Source organism: Schistocerca cancellata, chromosome 2 (genome assembly GCF_023864275.1).
Source record: "Schistocerca cancellata isolate TAMUIC-IGC-003103 chromosome 2, iqSchCanc2.1, whole genome shotgun sequence".
Taxonomy (NCBI): Eukaryota; Metazoa; Arthropoda; class Insecta; order Orthoptera; family Acrididae; genus Schistocerca; species Schistocerca cancellata.
Genome location: NC_064627.1, coordinates 1,012,582,399 through 1,012,607,743, shown reverse-complemented (window position 1 = coordinate 1,012,607,743; position 25,345 = coordinate 1,012,582,399). Strand labels below are relative to the sequence as shown.

Here is a 25,345-nt window from a genome sequence, read left to right as displayed (position 1 = left end):
CTCTGAAATAAAACTAGAACTCAACACTGCAGAGTGGAAATACCTGGTTCTTGAATGCCTGAAAAGGAAGATGACATTTTTTTTTCACTGAAGGTGCTCATGATGACATTCTTCTAATCAAATAATTTATCAGAATCACTCCTCTCTTGTGCTACCATTATAGTAATTTATATCAAATGCATGTCCAGTGGCATTGTCAAGAATCAGCTACAACTTTGTCGGATTGAACAGCAACTTCATTATGATACTGTATGGCTCCTTGTTGTGAATCAAATTAATTATCTCCAAAAAAATCATTGTAACATATTTAAATCACCTTGTTTATACTCCATATCTCATTTCCAGTATTTTTATATTTACATATTCATCTTACTTAGGATATTAGTGACAAGAAACGTACGATAATTGATCTCAAGTGTGCAATGTTGCACAAGCTTCTACTAGGCCTATCCTCCATTGTCCTTTGCTCTGTTTCCATTCTCTTTTCTACCTATAGCTTTTTGCTTTCTGTTTCCTTATCATCTCTCCCCTCTTGTTATATTTTTAAATTGTGTTTGATTACATCTTTCTTATTTTTTAAGGCTCTTTTCCCTATCTTGCCTGTCATTTCATTTGGTTGGCTTTTTATTCATTTTAATACTGAACAGACAGTTGCTCTTGTATTAACAGCTCTTGTATTAACATGTGCTTGAGAGTTGAAATCTTCCTAGTCTTGTGCTCTGCTTCCTCTTCCTCCGGACACCATTGCTCCATCTACTTCTTCCAATCTTCAATGTTGATTTTTTTCTGCCGTGAAGGAGCTGTTCTATTGCAAAGATCATCTTAATTTTTTAAAACTTTTTGGCAAACTTGTATGTAAAAACTCTCATATACATCTCAGTTCCATCATACACTCCACAAATGTACTGTTCAGCATTTCTTTATTAGAAATAACATATTTTCTACATATTATTCATTGAACTTTGTATGCTTCTTGATTTATTGCAGTTTTCTCACAGTGGAACAATCATACCACCTATTTTCATCTTGTAATTGATTTGATATCTACCAAAATTAATGATAAAAATTAAAGTAAAAAGAAAAGGATGAGAATTTAGGATTCAAACAAGAAAGGTAACACACTGAATACTAGGTAAAAAAATTATTTTTATTGAGTTTATACATAAAATATGATACAATCTTTGTAGAAAATTGAGGCTTCAATGCCTGAAATATATCTCACAACATAAAAAAGAAACTCTTGTTAATGCACTGCAGTAATTTAATAATATACATCCATCTAAAGGTCTGCTGCTACCTAAACATCAAGCACACAACATAGATGATGATGTGAATTCACAGTTTCTTGTAACTTAAACATTAAGTAAATAAATATTCTTGCAAAAAAAATCACATATTTTCTTTCTAGAATTTTCTCCTTTCAGCATTTTCTGTTTTCAGCTCTCTGATGTTATACATACAAACAAAAACAAAAATGATTTAATAATATTAACCCACAAATTCTATTTTGGAACTTCTACAACTTCAATTTAATTCATATATCACACTTATTTTATGGAATTTCTTCATGAGTTTTAACAGCAAGCAGTTGCTTTTGTCTCTCTCTCGCACACACTCTGTGGAAGCACAAATCATCATTCATGTTCACTGACAAGAAATATTTTCACCTCCTCTTTGGTAAATTGCAGACCAGTTTGATTTTTTAATTATTTGTTCATGTGTCTAACTCCTGCCACAGAAGCACATCTGTCCAAACAGTATTACTACTACTATGTTCACAAGACAGCAAATTTCATACTTTTTTTACCATTATTTCAATATTCAGTTCATATGCAATGTGACTATTCATACACAAAGACAAGCACCATGTATACAGACAGGTGCATGATTATGTATCTGGTCACTTACGTATAAAACACACACACACACACACACACACACACACACATTCCCAACCTCACTCACAAGTAAATACATATCAGCACAAAAGCAATGACAGCAGATAGAAGAACTATATGGTGAACAGAGTATACAGCATTTCACCATATAATATTCCATCATAAATTATAACAGTTCTATGACAAAGCACCTTCGAGATATGTATGTGGATAAAAAATTAATACGCACTCTCCCTTAGTGTCCACTTACACATTCCATGCACAGGATCATACAGTCATATGGATGTAGTTGGCTTTTGTTGTGAGGGAATGCTAGGCACTTGTTCAGTCAGTTCAGAATCTAATGTCCAGAAAAACCAGAATTACATAATTTTTGAATCCTTTTGTTTGACTGAAATTTCTTATGAGCATTGGTCCTTCAGCACAGAAAAAACCATATCTGCTAACATTTGGACCAGTCGAAGGAATATGTTGTTTTCAACACATTAACAGTGCAGCTGGTCATAAATAACATCCTATTTCTTGTGCAGGCTGTACTTAATAGTTGTATGGCCCATACTGAGAACCATGATAGTACGGCCCAGGGTATGCCGAAGGGGCTGGGTATCCTGTGGCATAAGCATACTGCTGTTTCTGTGGGTACACTGAAAAAGAGAAACAGATGATTCAAAATAGGAAAAGTTAGAAGTCCTACAAGTTTATAAATAATGCCATTTTCATAATTTCTGGAATAAATTTCTACAGCGTAAGAAATTCATATAAAAATGATTAACACTGTTGTCCAATTCATATAAAAATGATTAACACTGTTGTCCCCAAAGAATATTTGGGTTTGCTGTTTAAAAATATTATTTAAATGTATTTCTTCACATTGAAAATCTCATGTTAAAACATTTGATGTAATGTTGCTGTAGCATATTGAAGTACTCTTGTTTAATGAAATTATCTACCATCAGGAAAATCTTCTGCCACTGTGTAGCCTCTTGATAAAGTAGGTTATCCATTCTCAAGTAATCATTAGTCAAAGACAATGAAGCAAAGTGGGTGTGGGTGTGGTTAGGGCCTCCTGTCAGGTAGACCAGTAATCCGGTACACCTCTTTTTAGCTGATGCCACTCCAGCAACTTATGTGTCAATAGGAATGAAATGACAATGAAGACAACGCAACATCCAGTCCCCGAATGGAGAAACATCTCTGTCCTGGGCAGGAATTGAACCCCGGTCCCTCGCATGGCATTTTGCTGCACTGAAAACTCGGCTTTGGAGGTAGACTGTGGTGCCACAAAGTGCATGCAGCAGACTGAAATACATGATATCTGGTGAGAACTACTTTACATGCATAAACTAATCATGCAAATATAAGATACTCCATATTGTTTCATTATTTGCAACATCAACAGGTGACGTGGTGGCTACTGCACTATGATTTAGGCCTGTGGTTGACGTTTGAGGTTTGTATCAGGTGGAATAGGTGAAAGAAGAAAGTAGGCAATGAGGGGAGGGAAAGAGGGAAGAGGGTACGGTGGCTGATGGCTAGAAGGAAGAGGATACAAGAAAAAAGGGGTAGGAATGTGTTTCATAAACTCACTCTGTTGTAGGCAGGAGGATGTGCATGTGGCACATGATTAAATGAAGGAGCAGATGGGTGGGGGGAGGGAGGGGGGGAGAAAAGGGAATGAGGGAGATTTCGGAGACGAAAGGTTGAGAGTAGATTAATCGGATTGAGTGGGACGTGTGGCTACACGGATGAGTGTGCAACAGTAGGTAGAGGATATGACGTAATTCCCAACTCTGTAATTCAAAAAGCTGGTAATGAGAGGGATTTTCCAGAAGGCATAGCCTACTGAAGTTTAGTATATTGTGCTTCGCACATTTTTTGTCACTGGATGGTCACACTAGCCCTTGATCCCAGTTTACTGGCAGCCATTCTTTCAGGTGGACAGCTAATTGATAGTCATGTCCACAAGATTGAGCTCAATGGTGCCACTTCCTCCCAGCTGTCAGCTACCCTATGTGCCTGTCAAAGGCTCAATGCTGCAACTAAAAGGCGAGTGCTTCCCTATACAATTTACATATTTTTATTCAACCCCAGACTTTCTAGTTGTCTGTATGTGCTGGATTTGTATTACAAACACTGAATCAGAGTCATTGTCAGATAATGAACCGTTCTATGGCTTTGAAGATCATGGACTTCCAGTCACTACAGGCCAGGGATTCAATTCTGACACTGACTTATCATGTGATGAAGACAGTAATTCTTCACATGTCACACCTGCTCAACAGTCTGTGCCAGGAGGCATCAGATGTTTCAATTCATGGTGCTAACTTCATTTCAAATGCAATAGAGATTAATGTTTATGATGGCTTATGTGGTCCAGACCATTGTGAGTAGTTTGAGGCTATGTATATTGAAAATTAGGTCTCTGTTGAAAAATGATTCCTGGGACATTCTAGACAGGCCTACAAATGAAAGAGTAATTGACTATAGGGCTGTTTTGAGGAATAAATATAGAAGTGATGGATCCTTGCTGAGAAGGAAAGCAGAATAGTTGCATGAGGATTCATCCAACAGCCTGGAGTTGACTTTGTGAAAAAATTCTCTCTAGTTGCAAGAACTGGATCATTTAGACTACTCAAGGCTTTATCAGTCAAATTTGACTTGCGTGTCTCGCAACTGGATATCACCACTGAAGTTTCTCAGTGGGTCAACGGACACATAACTACCCATGGAACTGCTGGATTTGCTGGTCAAATTTTTACAAAAGATGAAAGATGTAGAGAAAGTTAAGCTTGTTGTCAACAAGGCAAGTGACATGCTCCAGACATTTAAGTATGGTGGTAAACTGTGTAAGTTTAAAAAAGCCATTTATGGGCTGCATCAAGCTGGTTGACAGTGGTATGCCAAATTGAATGCAACATTAAGATCAGTTGGATTGCATCCTACAAGTTCATATCCACGTATCTTTGTAGACAGTGTAGGAAAATGTCCAGTCTTCCTGCTCAATTAAGTAGATGATAATAGAATTGCTTCAGCTGACTCAGAAAGGGCAAAAGAAATCAAGTGTGAGTTACCTGACATATTTGATGTCACAGATCTTGATGCCATAAGGTGCTATCTGTGCATCAATGGAAATCAAAGTGGCTGCATCAAAAAAGGTTTAGACCAATTCAAAACGAATGAGTGCAAGCAAGTAAGGACTCCATTGGCAACTGGGAGCAAGTTGGATGCAACAGCTATGAATGCAGAAGATGGTATTCATTATCCATTTAGAGAACTGGTTGGAGGGTTGATGTTCAGCACCATCGGTACTCGACTAGTCGTATGCTTTGCAGTCAGTAAGCTAAGCCAGTGGAGCAACAGCTGTACAATAACAGCCATACTTCTCTTCACTGGACAGTGGCTAAGTGAATCCTTAAATACCTCAAAGAAACCATAAACAAGAAACTGACCAACATGAGAGGATAAGCATCTTTGGCTTTGCAGATGCTGACTGGGGAAGTTCCAATGGTGAGAGGAAGTCATATACTACCTACAATCTCACATTATCCGGATCAGCAATCTCCTGACGTTCAAGCAAGCAGGGAATTATTCCTGTTCCATCACATGAAGATGAGCACATGAGCCTCACTGAAGCAGCAAAGGAATTGATTCACCTGTCAGCTTTCATGAAGGAGATGTACTTAGGAAATCTGTCATACATCACCCTGTTCAATGACAATCAGTCAACTGGAAATTTAGGACATAATCAAGTTTTTCACTCAATGACAAAGCACATTCATATAAAACATCACTTCGTATGTCAGGCTCTACAAGAGTGTCCACTGAAACTAGAACATCTGCCTCCATCACCAAAGTATCAGAAATTTGTTGAAGGACTGGGACTTGAACCCTGGAACAATAAACTTAAGTCTCAATTCTTAATTTACAAGGTCCTGCTGAAAACTAAAGCCTCTGAATTTTTTGGGTGAAAACATTTAAAGCTTTTTAAATACAATGAACATTATTAACATTCTGCATCTTTATTATTCATGTCTATGTATTTGTTTCTCAACATAGTCACCCTGACGACAAACGCATTTCTCCCAACGAGAGACGAGTCTGTTGATGATGTCACTGTACAATGTCTGACTTTGCTGGTGGAGCCAAAAGCTCGCCTCTGCTTGCATCACTTCATTGCTATCAAAGTGAAGTCCTCAAAGATGTTCTTTAAGATCTGGGAACAGATGAAAATCGGATGAGGCGAAGTCGTGACTGTATGAAGGATGATCTATAACAGTGCACCCAAGGTGTTGGATTGTTGCATATGAAGTGTTGCAGCACTCATGTGTGGTCTGGCATTGTCATGCTGAAGGAGAGTGTGCTCCAAGTGTGGACAAGCTCTTGGAATTTGAAACTCAATTACAGCACACTATTTCTTGTGCACCAACATAGTTACATTATATACTGCCATGTTATACACTATAATTTGGAGCTCTCTAGTGAGAGAGGACTGTGAATATGTAGACATGAAGAACAAAGATGTTGAATTTTAATAACAAACGCTTTAAGATTTTTCACATAAAAAATTTGGAGGCATTACTTTTCAGGGTGCCCCCATGTTACTGTCTATAAAAATTGGAAGTCAGTTGTTAGTAGTTCTGTTATTCTCCGTGCAGTGAGTTACGAATAAAGTTATTCTGTAATTGGGTGTCACACCTGTATTGTGAAACTACACCCCAACAAGTTGTGAGAACTATTTAGATAGTATTCCCAAGTGATACACTGAGTGGGAGGTCCCTTTAAAAGTGGATAAATGCAAGATAATGTCCACAAATGAGTGAAAGAACCTGGTAGTATTTGACTGCAACATTAATACTTAACTTCTGGAGCCTGTCACATCATGCAAATAACTGATGGTAATACTATGAAGAAATATGGAGAGAAACCAGTTCATGAAATCATTATTAGGGAATGTGATGATTCTGGGAAAGAGCCTTGAATCTGTTAAGGAGATTGTACATAAGATTGAGGTGTTAATCAGTTGGGTTTTCAAACAAAATGTTGACAGAAATCCAGCAGAATTCATGCTGATGCCTCATCTTTGGTGATGATCTATTTCTACTTCACAGAAGTCCACATAAGTTTGTTTGGACTCAAAGCTGCCGTGATCAACGAATCTTCCATCTATTGACATATGAATCTTGTGACCTCGTGGTACCCATGTAAGACCACCTTTCGAATAGTCAGAATAGGCAACAAAAATCCCATCTTTGGGTTTACAATCGAAGTTTACTTTGTTTGATGATTTGTCCATGATGACAAGCTTTGGACCAAATGTACAAAGGTGAAATAGATCAGGTCTTCTCTTCAGTCACTTCTCATATGCAGTTCCATCAGACAGTCCTTTGTTTAAGCAACAATTTTGAATGTAGTTGGCTGTGTTGATAGCTTTGGCCCAAAACAATGGCAATAGTACTGATTTGAGCAGCATACAATGAGTTACTGCAACCAAGGAACAGTTCAGTGACACCATTCTGTTGCAGTGTGTATGGAATTGTTTGATGACACTGTATTTTTGCCATTCTGAGGAAGGAGTCCGTTCTTTCACTCCTTACTGTTGTCTGACTACAAGGATTTAATTTTATAACTAGTCTAATTTTCAACTAGGTTCTGAATTCAGTGAATTTGTCAACAAGTTCTCCTTTCTGACAAAAGACACAGACTTGTAACTATCTGTGCAGTTGTCTATAAAGGTTATAAAAAATCTTGCACCACTTTGAGATGTTTCTCTCACTGGTCCACAGACATTAAAGTGGATTAACTCCAGAAGCTTGTTTTTTAGTTCACTTATCATTTCGTGAAGGCAGTGGACATGATTTTTCTTTTAGGACACATAGTGCATCTAGTGAAACTGACAGCACTGAATTTCAGACCTGTCACATACTTATTTTCGAGCATTCTGGTCATATCTCATGAGTTAAAGTGACCTAACCAAGCATGCCAGATTTCCAAATCAAATTTTCATTACTTTCAGCTCAGCAACGACACACGCCTTAGGACAATTTTCTTCTAATTAAAACACGTTAACAACCAAGTTTGCAATCACTTCACCTTTACCATTAGTATCTTGTATAACTGTATGAGTTTTCTCAAATGTCACTATGTGGTTGTTGTCCTCAACCTTTGCCATAGAAATTAAGATTGGTTCCAAGTTTTGGCAAGTACAAAGTGGTTTTTCAGCATTATGGAGTTGGCACCACTGGCTGTGTTTGCGATTTGTGTCTCACCTCCAACTGTCTTTTGCTAAGCGCTTTTGTCTATACACATTTCATTCTCTTGCATTTTTGTCACATGTGTGAACACTTTCAAATTGTTGCACTTGTGTGATGCGTAACCACTGTCTAAGCACCTAAAACTTTTGGAGTCACAAATCTTGGGGCAGGTTCATTCATAGAGAAACAGCAATGACCTTTGTTGACATTGTTTGCAACTTGGCCACCTAGTTTCTTTTTGAAAAAGCACTCATCTCCTTTGTGTCCCTTCTTGACACAAAGCTATATTTGTATGCTGATTCTTCCCTTTTTTGTTTTTGTTTTGATTTTTTTCTGATTTGTCACTGTCGATCACAGAACTTTTTGGGTTGTTCACAAAATGTTTACCCAATTTAATGAACACTGTTGCACTCATACTTTCACTGTCTTTCTGAATCCTTGCTTCGTTTTCTTCCTTGATTTTTACTTTCAGCATCTCAACATCTTGTAGACTGTCACAGGATTCAAAAGCACATCTAAAATTTTCACAGCTATCTGGGAGACTGTAGAGCAACATTGTTGACAACAGATTACTGTATATGTTGATATCCATTTCTTGAAACTTGTCCACAGCATCAAAGAATTCGATAACATGTTGTGCCATGTCATCAAGAGGTTGCATTTTATGAAGCATGAGGTGTTTGACCAGCAGTGCTTTGCGAGCAGGTCCTTTGGATGCATAGACAGATTCAATCCATACTGACTTGGTGTAGTGCAGTTATTTACTTGCTTCAGCTCAGTGGGGTTGATAGATAAAATCAAATCTGCTATTACTTTTCTGTCTGCTACTACCCTTACTTTGTATGCATTTTCTGCAACACAGAGCATTTCACCTTCACCAATCACTGCAGGTTGTGGTATGTCTCTAGATAGCTCCTCCAAGTATTGTTTTTACTGTGTAGTGCTTTGACTTGCACTCTCCAATTATCAAGTGACAGCAATTATAGCCAAACACTGTGTGTAACAGTCATATTCACCATATTTGTTATGTTATCAAACTTATTTCTCTAGTTTTCAGCTTATGAATTTAAGCTTTCACCTAATCGTAAAATGTTGCTTATCCCGATTGTGTAACCTGGGCCCATAACCTTGGGGGATGTGGTTTGACAATACAGACATGACATGTAATTACGGAACAACTTTATTTGTAATTCACTGCATGGAGAATAACACAGAACTATTAACAATTGACCCAAAAACATAATGCATAGCGACATCTGATGGTAAAATTTGAACCAAACTTCAACACAACCGTCTAGCAATGATACTTTCCTGTAGACAACAGCAACCCCATTGAACAATCTGAGTTTGCTGCCAGCTCTTTATGATAAATAATTTGCGTGTACCAAGAATTTGCAAGGGGCATTCAATGAGTAATTGGTTTTAGTCTGAATTCCGATAAACATATTATTCCCCACATTTATGTTTACAAAACTCTATTTTTTACCATAATCTGGGTTCAGTGTGATGGCCTTACACCACCATGCTGAGAGGGCATGTATGCCCTCATGGTACCACCCTAGTAGTCACCATTGGAGCTAACATCTTGCTGCACAATAACGTCTCCACCATCCACCTACTGCTTCCCGTGGAGTGCATACCTCACTGGGCCAAACAGATGGTAGACAGAAGGTGTGTAGGTGGTGAGGACCCCATCAAGCACACATCTTTGAATACCCCAAACGGTGGACGAGTGTGTCAGCACTACAGAGACGTCCAGTTGTGTGGTGAGGTGTTTGATTGTGATCCCCTGACTGCCTCGAATGAGAGTGTCTGCTCATTCTAACATTGCAGGAATCACACCTGTGTATGGTTGGCTGGCACACATTAAATCAGACAGGTTGGCGTGACCTTGTTGCAGTGATGACAGACACCTCATCTGATGACTTATTATGCATTTGTTCACTGCCAGATCTCTGTAGACATTCTGCAAGCACCTATGAATATTTGCAGTGCTATAATTTTCTGTAAAAAGAAACTCAATAACAGCACTCTGCTTGGAACACACCTCTGTTACAGACACCATTTTGAAGACTACATATAGTGCTGCCACCTACTGGAACTTGCATGAAGCTATATGGGCTGAAGTGATTATATTCCACGATGTCCAACAAAAAATTGTGCATTTATCCAACTGAAACTAACCTAGAGAAACAATTTGTTGCATAAATTGTCAAAATGCCCCCCACAGCAATCCTATTACACTTCCTTGGGGCACATAAGATGTGACTTTTTTTCTATGTAACATTCATTTCCCATCTGTATTGGGTTCTAAAGACAAAACCTCATCAAACCAATCAAATATTTAATAAGATATGATGTACCATTGCATTTTCACCGTCTTTTGACAATGTGGTAAAGTATCAAATGCTTGTCAGAAATCTAGGAAGATGGAATATATCTGTAATCAGTCAAATACACTGGAAAATTTACTTGCTCTATTACCAAAAATCATGTTCTTAACTTAGTAGGCTGCAGCTATTCTCCATTGTTTTGCAGTTCCCATTCTTAAGCACCATATTGTATTTCAGTACATACACTCTGCAAACCATAGTCAATACACACACTCTGCAAACTGTAGTACAGTGCATGGTGAAAGGTATTTTGTACCAGTAATATTTATGCTCTGTTCTATTCCATTATTTATGGAGTCAGGAAAGACAACTGAATGTCTGCATCTAATATTTGCAGAACACTGTTAGTGGAAAAAGTGAGCTGATTACTACCCAAGTGATGGTCCTGAACCCATGAGTCCTTGAGAGAAGTTCCTCAAGAAACATTATTATGTTTGAGCTTAGGGTACTCAGAATCCTGAGTAATATTATGACCTCTTTGTCAACAGGACATTCATAAACATCTACAACCATTCTCTGCAAACCACTGTGAAATGTGTGGCAGAGGGTACTACACTGCACCACTTTAAACCCTAAACCACTTTAAACCCTAAGATTTTATCTTACTGTCAGGAGCAATATGTGTGCTTTCTAGTTATGTGAAACCATTTGCTATGCAACATATCCTTGATACAAATGGACTACGGAAAGTGTAAATTCTAATAGAAATTCAGCTGGGGCCTGGTACACTGACATCTTTAAGTAGTTTCAATTGTTTTTATGGTAGTTCTTTCATACCATACACATTCCTGAATTTGCTCAGCAGTCAAATCTCATAGAACTGCTATGTGTTATTGCATTTTTAAATGCAGAATTCAATTTCTTGGGTTGTCTGGTATCATATGTTTTGACACTAGATTGATCCATATCCATAAGACAAGATGGAAGGCTTTGGCCTACTTATTGAATTTATATAAAAACTAGAACTTCTTAGCTCTTTTATGAGCAATTACTACTTAGATAGCAAATAAACTGTAAACTATTGTTGGTAACTTATCACTATTTATACCGTAATTATATTCTGTTAGCCAGTACCCCCTTTGATGCAAATTAGATTTGCGGCAACTGCACTAGTATTCTGTGAAATCTAAGACCTCATTGGCTTCTTTGCTCTGATTCATGGGATGACTGATTAGGCTTTAATAAACTGAGTGTCAAATCCAACACTTTGATTAAATTTGAATCTTATTCTCAGTTTATTAGTTTGCCTTGTGCTCTTATCTCAATACATGAAGCATGATCAAGGTTTTAACTGAAGCATACCCTGCCATGTGACAATCAGTTTATTAAGATCTCAACAACCATCCCATATCTCATAGCGCAAAATCGAAAGGGGCTTCATGCTTCACGAACTTTTAGCATAGTTATTAGATAGCAAAACTAACACTCACAGAACCTTATAGAAATCAGTGCATGAGGATGGAAGTGTCAGTTCAAACTGGATACCCAATAATGTACTTTGAATAATTAACATTAAGAAACTCAAAAATTACTGTCATTATTATTAAACTAAAAAATTACTGTCTTTATTATTACTGCTACTCCAGTTTTATTCTTTGATTTGAACTCTATTTGTCTTTTCCTGGTGTCTTATAAACAAGCATTAGAAATTTATTCTTACTCTGACTGAACAATCTACTCTGTTCTTCTACATGTAACTTTTGACCCCTGTTTTGGTTTTATTGCCCTCCCTTTTTCCTTCCTTATAACTTCTTGCCCATTTTTTATCTTCAGCTATTGTAGGTGCAAGCTTGCTTCAAAATAATTCAAACAATACAGCTTTTACATTTAATGATTTGTGATTATCCTTTTCTGCAATCAGGTCAGCTATGCTAAACTATGTCAATATGAGAGAGTATTTATCCAACTATGCCAATTTAAGATATTCAAATAATTACTGTGAGCACTTTAGAATGCAAAAGCCATGCAAATCTGTTGTCCGTGTACACAATTTTACTTAAATGAAATCTATTACAGTCCCTGCTTTATTCATTAATTATCCATGATTATTAATATCTATCACAGCTCTAGTTAAATGAAAGCTTACCAGGCATTAAATACTGCATGTTCATTGCTTCCTCCTTTTCTCGCTCACCTCTCAAACAAATGGCAGCAGCTGAGAATAATATGGCTGAAACCAGGGCCCAGCCAACACCGATCCAAGCAAGAATATATGACCAGTCATATGATATATGTGAGTTATCCCTCAGCACCTGTTTCAAGCATTAAATAAAGCAGTTATTGCCTGTTAGTAGCAAAATGTTAAGCTGTTGGAGATGTGTTTGTTTAGTATAGCTGAAACCAGAAGATCTGAAACCTCAGTCCCTTAGAAAAAAACCTTATGGCAGTACTATCACCTGTACCACAGTAATGCATGTTATTTGCTTTGTATATTAACCTCAGGCTATGTGGTTAAAGAAAAATAAAAGCATGTGACATAATTAATACTTGCAGCTAGTTACTGAGTCATTACACTTGTGGAGATCAATGACAGGAAAAAAAAAGAAGTTGATTGGATCTCTGTATAAATCAAAAATTGTTTCTGGAAAACAGAAACAATCATGGACAGTCTTGCATCAAAATGATCAAAATGGTTGCACATGTCATTTACCCATTTACTTAATTTTTGTTGTGGGTCAAAGCCTACTGCAAGCCTTTTGACTTGACACTATCTGAACAGCTTGTTTGTCAATGGTGTCGCAATTCTTTGTTTGGAATCACAAGAGTAAATAGAATCACTTCTAGACTTATTTCCTACATTCCTTGGAAATACCACTTGCTTCTTGTCTTAAATTCCTATACAAATTCAAACACAACTTTAAAGGATGATGAATATTGCACTGTACAGCATTAGCTAGCAAAGAACAGTGAGCACCTTAATTGGGTACTTTGGTGACTGCTTCTTTTTACAGATACAATATTCCACCCCATAAGTGTGAAATTGTATGGATGTTATAAGCCAACGAATATTTGATTGTCTTTGATACAAACAACTTACACTTTATATCAACAACTTAAACTCAGAGAAACTGTTGATTGTCAGTATCAAAGCACATACTTCAACACAACCCATGTATAGAACTAAACTCTACATTCAAAACCATTTGCCCCTCTTCTCTGCATTGTTTATGCCATGGTGTAACTGATGCTCCAACAGTATTCACCATACTGTATTCTTTGTGGTATGCATATCATGCACAAGTTCAGGGGTACCCATTGATGAATTTTCTTCCAAATGATCCATTACTCACTCCTCAAATGCTACTGGGCAAACAATTCTTCACCAAGATTCTTCTCAGTCCTCTGTAGCTTGAATGACCTAGCTTCTTATAGGTTTCTATCAACATGGACAAATTCTCTCCAATTACAACAAAGCCTCTTGGATTTTTTTCTGTATACTGTTAAGGCTTCCTGAGTAATACATCCTCCTCCAACATATGTTATAGGCATGTCTGGAAATTCCTGTAATTAGTAACGCACCATCTTTAACTCCATCTGAACAGGACTGACTTGAGGACCAACGGTACCGAATGTTCAGTGTGTCATTCTCAGCCCACAGGCATCACTGGATGCAGATATGGAGGGGCATGTGGTTAACACACCACTCTCCCAGCCATTGTGAGTTTTCATGACTGGAGCCACTACATCCCAATCGTAGCTCCTCAATTGGCTTCACAAGGGCTGAGTGCACCCTCCTTGCCAACAGTGCTTGGCTGACTGGACAGTCACCCATCCAAGTACTAGTCAAGCCCAACAGCACTTAACTTTGGTGTCCTGATGGGAACCAGTGTTACCACTGCAGCAAGGCCACTGGCACCTTTCACAAAGAGCTGTGGACTATAAACAGTTGTAAACTCCACCATGGACACATCCCACGTGTTTCTATATTATTGTTCAAGGTAGTGCCACCAGGATCAATGTGGCAGGCAGCTGTTATGAAACATAAGCAGTTTATAAGCAGCTACCCAATGTGCATTGCTCATTCAATAACTCATACCACTCTCAAAATACTCAGATTTGGACCCTCTAGTTCCTCCATCCTAGTGTATTTAGTTCATACCTGTTACTTTTAGTTCACAAACCGTATCTCTGACACCGAGTTTTGCAAAGTATTATTAGTGTGTTGGTCACTGTTATTAGCAATTGATTCATTTCATACCTAACTTTCTACAGTACCATAAAGTAAGATTACATCAAAACACTTTTGAAGTTATATGTTAGTTTTATTCTCCCTGTTTTTAAGGATGTCTCAAATATTAACTAATAGTAAGTGCATAACAGTTCCTCCATCCTAGTGTATTTAGTTCATACCTGTTACTTTTAATTCTCAATTCTGAAGAAAATAAAGATTATCAGTGGTGGCAACGACAATACTTTCAACATTCACTATCACATTTATAGTTTGCTGCCAGGACAACTATTTCAACAAGAAAATAGTAAATATCATTTTCTATTTCAGTTATTTTCTAACTAAACTTGTCCTATACCAATCATCAACTTCTTTTCTCTCTCAGAGCATGATCTTCACTAAGTGCTCCTCTTTAATCCTAGTCAAGGTTCCTCTCTTTTCCGTAGAAGGTAGAAGGGAACTGCAGATGGGAAACAATAACCACTCACTATTTCATTGTGAGATGTTTCACTAAATGCTGGAGCTTATCTAAAAAATACAAGGGACTGGGTTTACAGATGCCTCAAGCAGCTATACCTGGCATGATGTACTGCACATTCTTCACTTTTTCTGCCTCTTTCTCATTACGTAGGCAGACAGCAGCGCTGAGGAATAATGAAGATGAAACAAGGGAGAATCCAACACTGATCCACGCCATGATGTATGACCAGTCATAGGAGATGGTCGTCTCTGCTTGTAGTGCCTAGTACAAAATATTTCTTTAACATATTTTATTTTAGAAATTATAATTTGTAAGCAAGAATCAAAAAGATTGCTGCACACCTAAATAAAAGTTAAACTGCCATTAATTGTGGCACATAAATAAGGAAAAAGAATACAACAGGTTAATTCTTGCACAAAAGTAACATCGGCAATCAGCCACTGTTAGTAATGCAGTTTATTATGAACAAATAGGGTCATTACGAATTTGAAACGGATAGATTCATCATTATATTTTTCTTCATGTTCAAAATTTAAATTATGCTATGTGATCAAAAGTATCTGGTCACCTGGCTGAAAATGACTTACAAGAACACGGTGCCCCCATTGGTAATGCTGGAATTCAATATGGTTTTGGCCCACCCTAAGCCTTGATGACAGCTTCCACTCTCACAGACATATGTTCAATCAGTTGCTGGAAGGTTTCTTGGGGAATGGCAGCCCATTCCTCACAGAGTGCTGCACTGAGGAGAGGCATCGATGTCAGTTGGTAAGGCCTGGCATGAAGTCAGCAATCACAAACATCCCAAAGGTGTTCTATACAACTCAGTTCAGGACTCTGTGCAGGCCAGTCCATTACAGGAATGTTATTGTCATGTAATCACTCTGCCACAGACCGTGCATTATGAACAGATGCTCAATCATGTTGAAAGATGCAATCGCCATCCCGGAATTGTTCTTCAATAGCGGGAAGCAAGAAGGCACTTAAAAAATCAATGTAGGCCTGCACTGTGATAGTGCCACACAAAACAACAAGGGACACAAGCCTTCCACACCATACAACCACCACCTCCAAATTTTACTGTTGGCACTACACACGCTGCAGATGATGTACACCAGGCATTCGCCATACCCACACCCTGCCATTGGATCGCCACATTCTGTACTGTGATTCGTCACTCCACATAATGTTTTTTCACTGTACAATCATCCAATTTTTGCAATCCTTACACCAAGCGAGGCATCGTTTGACATTTACCAGTGTGGCGTGTGCTTATGAGCAGCCTCTCGACCATGAAATCCCAGTTTTCTCACCTCCCGCCTAACTGTCACAGTACTTGTTGTGGATCCTGATGCAGTTTGGAATTCCTGTGTGATGGTCTGGATAGATGTCTGCCTATTACATATTACAACCCTCTTCAACTGTCAGCGGTCTCTGTCAACAGATGAGGTTGGCCTGTACGCTTTTGTGCTGTAAGTGTCCCTTCACATTTCCAGTGGACCTAGGGATGTTTAGGAGTGTGGAAATCTTTGCGTACAGATGTATGACACAAGTGACACCCAATCACCAGACCACATTCAAAGTCCATGAGTTCTGTGGAGTGCCCCATTCTGCTCTCTCACAATGACTAATGACTACTGAGGTCGCTAATATGGAGTACCTGGCGGTAGGTGGCATCACAATGCACCTAATATAAAAATGTATGTTTTTGGGGGTGCTCGGATACTTTTGATCACATAGTGTAGCTAATGCTAAACACAAGATGTTGGCTGTTTCTCATTGTGATGAAAGTTTCTTGAGGTAGTGTTACCACTGAAAATCTTGCATGATTTTATGCCATTTTTAACTGTTTTGAAACAATTCATATTTGACAGTTTATTATTATTATTTTTCACTTATGAGCCCAATAGGACCATGCGAAGTACAGTCCATCAATATTACTTTTGATGGTTGGCCTTCCATTGTGACAAATTTGTTTCATCCTTTCAGAATAAACTCTCTTACTTTCGTCAGACCACAGTGTTCCAATTCATTTTCTAATTTCCCTCTGACTAACTTTCCAAGCAAGTATCTTTTGCCTGAATCTTTTCCTATCTGGAACATCTACCTGAGTTTAATGTACAAGATACAGCACTTTTCTACTGAATGTTTCTTACTGTTCTGTGAAATACAAACTCCTTCAAAAAGTCAACACTATCACAAAATGGTGTAGGATTTTTGATGGCACCACCATCCTACCAAACTTTCAGCACAGCAAAATACAGCCAACATCTTGCATTTAGCATACACTATTTTAAATACTAAACATCTGATGCTGAATCTGTCATTTCAAAACCTATTCTTAATAAATACCATTATTAACAATGACTGGTTGCTCTTTTTACTTTTGTGTAATAATGAAGAATTTACCTGTATGTTTATAAAGCCATGGTCACAACATGTACGTTTTCACGTAAATATACAATCAATTAAAACTTAATAACTCAGAGCCCTTGTGATACAAAATAGAAATAAATATTTGTTAACTCCACTGCACAAAAAGGATTACATCAAGGATGATAATATAACAGATGTGATATAACAGGAAATATGCACAGTTAAAGACTTTACAGGTCTAGCACAAAAGAAATAAAAACCTCTACTCAGCTCAGGTTCAAAGCTGGAGATGTAGTACTGTAGGACACTGTACTTTCCCACACTATACATTGTTTTCATTATGGGATGGTTAACAAGTTTAAAAGTGTCTGGCTAAAACCCCACAGATGTGGAGTTTCATCTCAGGTTGCTTTTGAAATTTCCTCTAACAGTTAGTTTTTAATAATATTTTGTGTATGAGAAATTTGTGCAGCTGAATTTAGTCTGGAAACGACATTTATTTCTTTGTTCTCCTAGCAAGTGAGATCATTCACAGGTTACAGTAGGCAAGAGTATACTACTTCTAAAAGGTATCATATAATCTGACAGACAATGTGAATAGCACTGTCAGATTGTCTGGTAAACAAAAGAAAAATTCAATAGCACTCTTTATAGAGCACCATTTGTGGTATGTTACTGGTCTCAATTACATTAATTAAAAGACACAGGACAAAATTTGCAGAGCAATGTGAGTGAAATTAATACTGGTTTACTGCAAGAATTATAGGAAAATGCTATGTAAATTGAAATCTTATGTACTGAATGAAAAAATTATTTTGACTCATTCAGTTGTGCACAATGTGCCTATCTATATTCTAACAAGTTAATGATTAGAGATTTTCTACAAATATCTATGCACATCTTAATCTAAAAATGCCGTTGAACTCATATTTCATAATTTTTCTCTGCCTCATGAACATTTTTCTCTATCGTTACTGATTCATGTGAAATCACAAGTATTACTTTATGCCAATTTTCCCTTTAAAATTATGCATGCTGAAACAATGTCAGGAATGCAGGGACTCACATTATTAATCATCTATAAACATGTATTATTGATTTTTAAATATTCCATATGCAAAATGAGAAAATTAATATTATTTTCTTCCAGAAAAATTAGAACCTGGCAGACCACATACAATACTTCAGCTTTTGGAAACAAGCTACGTAACTGCAACTGTACAGCAGTTTTATTAAGACTTAAATATTTTCAATCATTTGGGTTTTTTAAACTAACATCAACTATGTTCCTAGCATTTGAATTTATGTGTTAATAAATGCAACATATAAAATGCTTACGGGGTTCCACTGCCGATAGAACTCCTCACCAACAATCTTCTCTTTCTCGTAATATTCAACTCCATGCCAGAGTCCCATACCTCCTGCACTCAGGAGACCTGCAGCAAGAAAACAAATGCAAGTACTGTATTATTATTGTCAGTATCTGATAAATGTGTTTTTTCCTGTGAATTAAATGTACAAAATACACAGGGGTTTTACAACAGTAGTCCTTCCTGTGTTTTAGAAACATATCAGCAAATTGTTATTATTACTCAGCGGTTTTAATCTTGTCTGTTGCACCCTACGGCTAGTTCCTTTCCCACTGTGTTCCACCGCAACCATGTTGTGAGGACATTAGATTAACCCTCCCCCACAAACATACACTCACTAGTCTCACTTTTAGTAATTACTGGTCACAGATTAGCCGGGTAAGAGCAAGAGATTGCTGCATTTGAAACTGTAAAAGAGCCTGGGGTAGGGTAGGATTGTATTCAGAAACAGGGACTTTCAATGTTAGGCCTTATGGAGTAACTTCAAGGGACAAGCTGGTTTCAGGAAACAGAATGTGGGACTTTAGTTTTGATAGTGCAAAGGCATGTTTTCAAAAGGAACTCATGTAATATGAGATGGGATTCATCATGGCAAGAGAGGACAGCTTGTAGAGTTAAAAATCAGAGAGTGGCAAAACAAAAAAAAAGCGATGGATGGAAAAGATAGAAAAATGGAAGTAAAGCAACGAAAAATGTCGGAAAAATTAGAAAAATTCGTATGATAATTGTTAATAAGGGGTAATGAGTGGGCGATCTATATTGATACGAAAAATGATAAAAAAATAAATAAAAAAATCGACTGGAAAAGTCTTGAAAACAGAAGAAATTTTTGAACCTGTGTAAAAAGAAATCTAAAGTCACAGGAGAAAATGTAAACTACTTAGTTTGGCAGTTTAAGTGACACAAGATAAGTGGATGGTGGAAAAGAAAATAGCTGCCAAATCTGCGAATAAATTGGTGACAGACAATCAGGAGAAGACCAAGCAGTCACCCAGAACCGCGGTTCAGGGGAGACTTACCATACGGGATGGAGAAGGAAAGACTGGATGACTTTTCTAAAATCTACCCCTTTTCCTAGGCATCTCATCCTTTTCCTTCACCCTCCTTCCTTCCCCTTCAAACCTTCTGCCTGAAGAAGGAGCCACTGGCTCTAAAAGCTTGTTAATCGTAACAGTCTTTTATGTGTGTGTTCTGCCGCAGCTTGGTGAGTAGATTTTTTATCTATCCAATTAAATAATTTGAATATAATAGAGGGAAACATTCCACGTGGGAAAAATATATCTAAAAACAAAGAAGATGTGATTTACCAACTTGGTAAGTCACATCTTCTTTGTTTTTCAATTAAATAATTTTATCAATAACTGGTTGTTCTCATTGTTATCTTAGAGCATGTAGCCATCATTCCTTCTTATTTAAACCTCTTGTCAATCTTTGTTGTCGTCTGTCTTGTTCAGTCTTCGTCTGTCTTTTATGTGTTACCATTCGTTTATTTGTTGTTATTAATCATTACACCAAGATTAATCAGCACTTTGCCCCTACAACTTTTCTAACACCGATTTCCGTGCTCGTAGATGGGTCTATTTTCATTTTTATTTGCATATAACAATTCCATTGTTATTTGCATACAACAATTTACGGTTCATTACACTGCTTGGTTTTCTCCCGATCATCCGTAACCAATTTATTTGTAGATTTGGCAGCTACATTCTTTTCCACCATGCACTTATCTTGCTTATAAGTAAATCTTTCACTTTTTGGGGTTTTTCGGCAAATCACTCTGATCGACTTTTATTGCCATCTCTTATGTCACTTTAATTGCCAAACTACGTAGTTTACATTTTCTCCTATGACTTTAGCTTTCATTTTACCCAATTTCTAAACTTTTGTTTCTTTTCACGACTTTTACGATCAATTTTTTCCTTTTTTCTTTTATCATTTTTCATCTCAATATAGATCGCCCACTAATTACCTCTTATTAACGATTTCCTTCCATATGAATTTTTCTAATTTTTCTGTTTCTTTTTTTCATTGCTTTTCTTCTATTTTTCTATCTTTTCCACCCTCTGCTTATTTATTTTTTTGCCACTCTCAGATTTTTAACTCTCTAATCTGTCCTTCTCTTGCCATGATGAATCCCATCTCATATTACATGAGTTCCTTTTGAAAACATGCCTTTGCACGAACAAAACTACGGATCCACATTCTGTTTCTTGAAACCTGCTTGTCCCTTGAGTTACTCCATACGGCCTGACATTGTAAGTCCCCGTTCCTAGGTGCAGCCCTACCCTACACCAGGCTCTTTTACAGTTTCAAATACAGCAATCTCTTGCTGTTACCCAGCTAATTTGTGATCTATATGCCTCATCAGTAAATGTCCACTCTACCAGACTTCTCTACTTCTACAAAATCCTGCAGTTATCTGCCCCTCATGTTTCATTCAATGGTATCATCCTTTTAGTAATGATAAATAGATGGAGCCTACATTTTCTGCCCAACAGTATCTCCCGTCTTAATGTTTTTGTTTTGGTTTCTTTGAAGAATGGTATGCATCTAATAATTTTCATTTCATTTTCTGTGTTATGAAGGTTTAAGTTCTTGTACAGGAATGTGTCAATTGAAATGCTTTTGAATTTGCAAAACTATTTATTACTGTAGTTTGTACACATTTGTTTAGTAGCTCTGGTAATCATCTCAACCAACAATTTTAAGAAAAATTGTTACCAACTCCTTTAGGCCAATGGTCGTCTAACGTTTCTGATCAAGAGCCAATACTGGCATTATTGGGCAGCACCTCAGGTCACATAGGTACTGATCTTATCATTAGTTGGCAACCCCAACAGGGTAACTATAGTAAGGGTGTGATACGTCAGCTGCCGGCCCCCAAGTACTGCTTGTTAAAAGTCGGCACCATTCAGAACACTTTGTGTCAACTGTTCTCAATTTCAGATCACTCAACTCCAAAGGTGTGACACAGTTGTTGCCTGACTATGTGTTGTGTTGTCTGTGTGAGTTGATGATTAACTGCTTATTAACAATAATTTTATTTACATTTAAATACATTATACAATATGAGACATGCTCAGAAGTGTTTACTAAAACTTCTGTACGTAACTTTTCTTCTACTAATTGTGTTATATTACAACAGCCCTAGTTTAATTTCTTATTCCTTGCTACAAACGCATACCACATTTGAGGATGAGTATCTCTGTGATGTGCATATTAGAATCCACGTTACTTCCATGTCAAAATTTATACCATAGCACCTCGTTGGTACGAGTTGTGCATGCCCGTGAGTTGTTAGTACATACCGCATTTGAGGATGACTATCTCTATGATGCGCATAATAGAATCCATGTTACTTCCGTGTCAAAATTTATACCACAGCACCTGGTCGGTACGAGTTGTGTATGCCCGTGAGTTGTTAGTACTAGATGACAAACAATGAAACATTCCCCCTCTCACATCCTCTAACCATGCAGTGGTCATGCTACTTCCTTCTCTGTCCCTGAGGTACGCGGCCAACTTTGCTTAACTCATAGCCAAACTCACCAATGTCAATTAAGATCAAGCACAGTTTAAAACATTACCATCTCTGCATGAATATTTCTTTGTTACTGAGCAGGAAAAAACTACACTCTTAAGAAGCTCTTAACATTAATTGATGTTTTTGGATTCAGTTGTTAGTTACTAGGTGCATATTATTATAAAATGTGGCTGTGAACTGAAGGCTCCATGAATACTTGATTCAGGCCACATGCGGCCCATGGTCTGCAGTTTAATGACCACTGATCTAGATCATGTTTTTTCCCCAATAGCATTTGATTTATAGATAAAAATGTTACTACTTGTTCTATCAGGCATTCCTCATACTGAGGAATTTTATATTAATTTTTTTAAACTCCCTGGTAGATTAAAACTGTGTGACAGACCGAGACTAGAACTCACTCTGGAAACATCCCTCTGGCTGTGGCAAAGCCATGTCTCCACTATATCCTTTCTTCCAGGAGTGCTAGTTCTACAAGTTTCATAGGAGAGCTTCTGTTGAAGTTTGGAAGGTAGGAGATAAGATACTGGCAGAAGGAAAGCTGTAGGACGGGTTCTGTGTCATGCTTGGGTAGCTCAGTTGATAAAGCACTAGCCCGCGGAAGGCAAAGGTCCCAAGTTCGAGTCTCGGTCCGGCACACAGTTTTAATCTACCAGGAAGTTTCATGTCAGTGCACACTCCACTGCAGAGTGAAAATCTCATTCTAGAATATTTTTCTCCATTTCGCAACTAACTAGTTGCACTCATCTTAAGTGTTTTGTTTCACTATAAAACTATGTGACAACGCAACACCTTTTTATGCTGTGCCATGTTGACAATAAAATGCTCAAAACCTTGATAGTTTAACTCTGAGCATCTGAATAACAGAAATTAATGTCAGATAATAAGTCTACTTTACACTGTATGTTCAATAACAGGGGTCATACTGATGGTCATTAACTATATGACACTGTAAGATTCATTCTAATGCATTTCCATGTACCTGTAACAGCATCCACTCCACAGTGTAAAAAGTCAATCATCATCAAAGTCTATTTCAAGTGTAGTGGCTTTTGATCCACTATCAACTTTGAAATTCATTTACTGCAGCTATTTCTGTCTGACCTTGAGTCTACCCATAATGTGCAGGCCCTCAGGTTGATAACTGTACATAAAAAAATATTACTCATCCATTCTACAGGTGCAGGGTAAACAAATATTTGTGGCTCTGAGAAGAGAGAGGTGCACTGTCAGGTGGCTTGTGTGTCTCACTTGAATCCAATCTAGGTAAAAAGATACACTCTAGTGTATTTTTTTTAGTGTTACATTATTTGGTTAAAAGCTGCCATAACTTTAAACAGTTCATTTAGATACATTCTTTTATGATAAAACCCTGTCTAGAGGGAAGTCATTATCCTGTGTTTGGAAATGAACACTTTCTTTCATGCTTATTTTAAAAATAAGAACAGCCTATGCATGACAATGGCTTCCCTCCAGGAATTTGCAGAGCTGTGGGCCCTTATATACAAAAGACAAAACGTTGTTCATATGATTCATTGTCTGGAATACTTCTATGACACAAAATACATGTTACTGTACCACTCTCTTCGTTACAACAAATGGGGATTGGTACAACCATATTCATCAAACTACAGCCCAGAATGTAATTCACTGGTAAACAGTCAGATTAAGTACATGTAATAAAGTCGCTTATCTAAAAGATTGTTCAGAAATAAATACAACCTATCTACAGGAAACTATTAAATAGTAAATTATGTTAAGTTATTATTCTCATGAATATTTTAAACTAAATACCCAGCTTACATGTCACTTGTGGTTACAGTCATGTTAAAACGTAGTAACCCGATACTCTCAAATTACTTTTGTCTTGATAACTCCACTGACCACACGAATCTTGGAAATGTGTTGCTTGTATACTACATCAAGACTTTTTATCGTGTCTTTCAGTGTAGAATCTGTGATTAATGATATCTTGTTTTTCACTTGTGAAATATTATAAAATGTTGATTTGAACAATGCAAAATATAGTGATTAAAGGTGAAAAATATAATTCTGATCTGGTTCAAAATCAGATGATGTTATTGCCTTTTCTGAAATATGCACTTATATGAATCTTTAGGGTTGCTTGGCATATAGGTTCACTATGTTAAAGCCCACAATATTCCTACTTGACAGCAATAAACAGCAGCCACCACCTGACGATGTCAAGAAATTGCCTTGAAGAAATACTGTGGGATTTACAAAATGTGACCCATCAACAGAACCAATAGCCATATATTTAAAATGTTGTACATCAGAGAGTAACAAAATAAATTCTATAGAATCTGGAAATTTCAGACACATAATAAGTTTCACTGAAAGGGACAAGGACATAAAAGGAACAAACTGATGAACACTGGAAAGTAAGGTGAAGAGAGAAACAACTTACTCTGAATCTCAGGCTCAGGACTCATACATAAAAGGGGAGGGAGAGAGACAGAGAGAGGGAGAGAGACAGAGAGATAGATAGGTAGATAGATAGATATATATAGAGAGAGCACTAAAATGCAACAAGTAAAACAGCTCACACAAAATAATGAAAATAGGTCAAGCAAAATGATGATGTCCAGTACTAAATCCATGTCTAACAGATATTTCAGTAGTTTCATATATTAATCACAATAAAACAATATTCTTAATATTACAGTATTTAAATGTTGATCAATTTACTGGGAACTTACATGCCAGCAGCATCATTATCGCAGTGGCAGTCACATTTCCTGGTGATCTTCTCCAGCAACCAGCAACTCCAGTCCAGAAGGCGACAAATATAGCAATAAATGCCACAATGAAGAGTGCTATCATAGCACGACCCATGTCTGCAG

General features: G+C 37.3%; 1 protein-coding gene and 1 pseudogene across 2 annotated transcripts in view; both read right to left on the bottom strand.

Moving 5' to 3' along the window:
• Positions 1 to 1,126: 1,126 nt before the first annotated feature.
• Positions 1,127 to 25,345, bottom strand: part of LOC126162986 (uncharacterized) — a 337,797-nt gene continuing 313,578 nt past the window's right edge. Inside the window, exons 4-7 of one of the 2 annotated variants that reach the window (XM_049919842.1) lie at positions 25,202 to 25,339; positions 18,906 to 19,003; positions 15,287 to 15,452; positions 1,127 to 2,542 (exon numbers count right to left, since the gene is read on the bottom strand). In XM_049919842.1, coding sequence (XP_049775799.1) covers positions 2,436 to 2,542; positions 15,287 to 15,452; positions 18,906 to 19,003; positions 25,202 to 25,339 — 509 coding nt within the window. In that variant the 3' untranslated portion in view covers positions 1,127 to 2,435. Of the gene's footprint in view, positions 2,543 to 12,628; positions 12,795 to 15,286; positions 15,453 to 18,905; positions 19,004 to 25,201; positions 25,340 to 25,345 lie in introns of both variants that reach the window. The other variant, XM_049919843.1, reaches the window with a different exon arrangement.
• On the bottom strand, positions 14,279 to 14,396 carry LOC126163690 (5S ribosomal RNA; annotated as a pseudogene).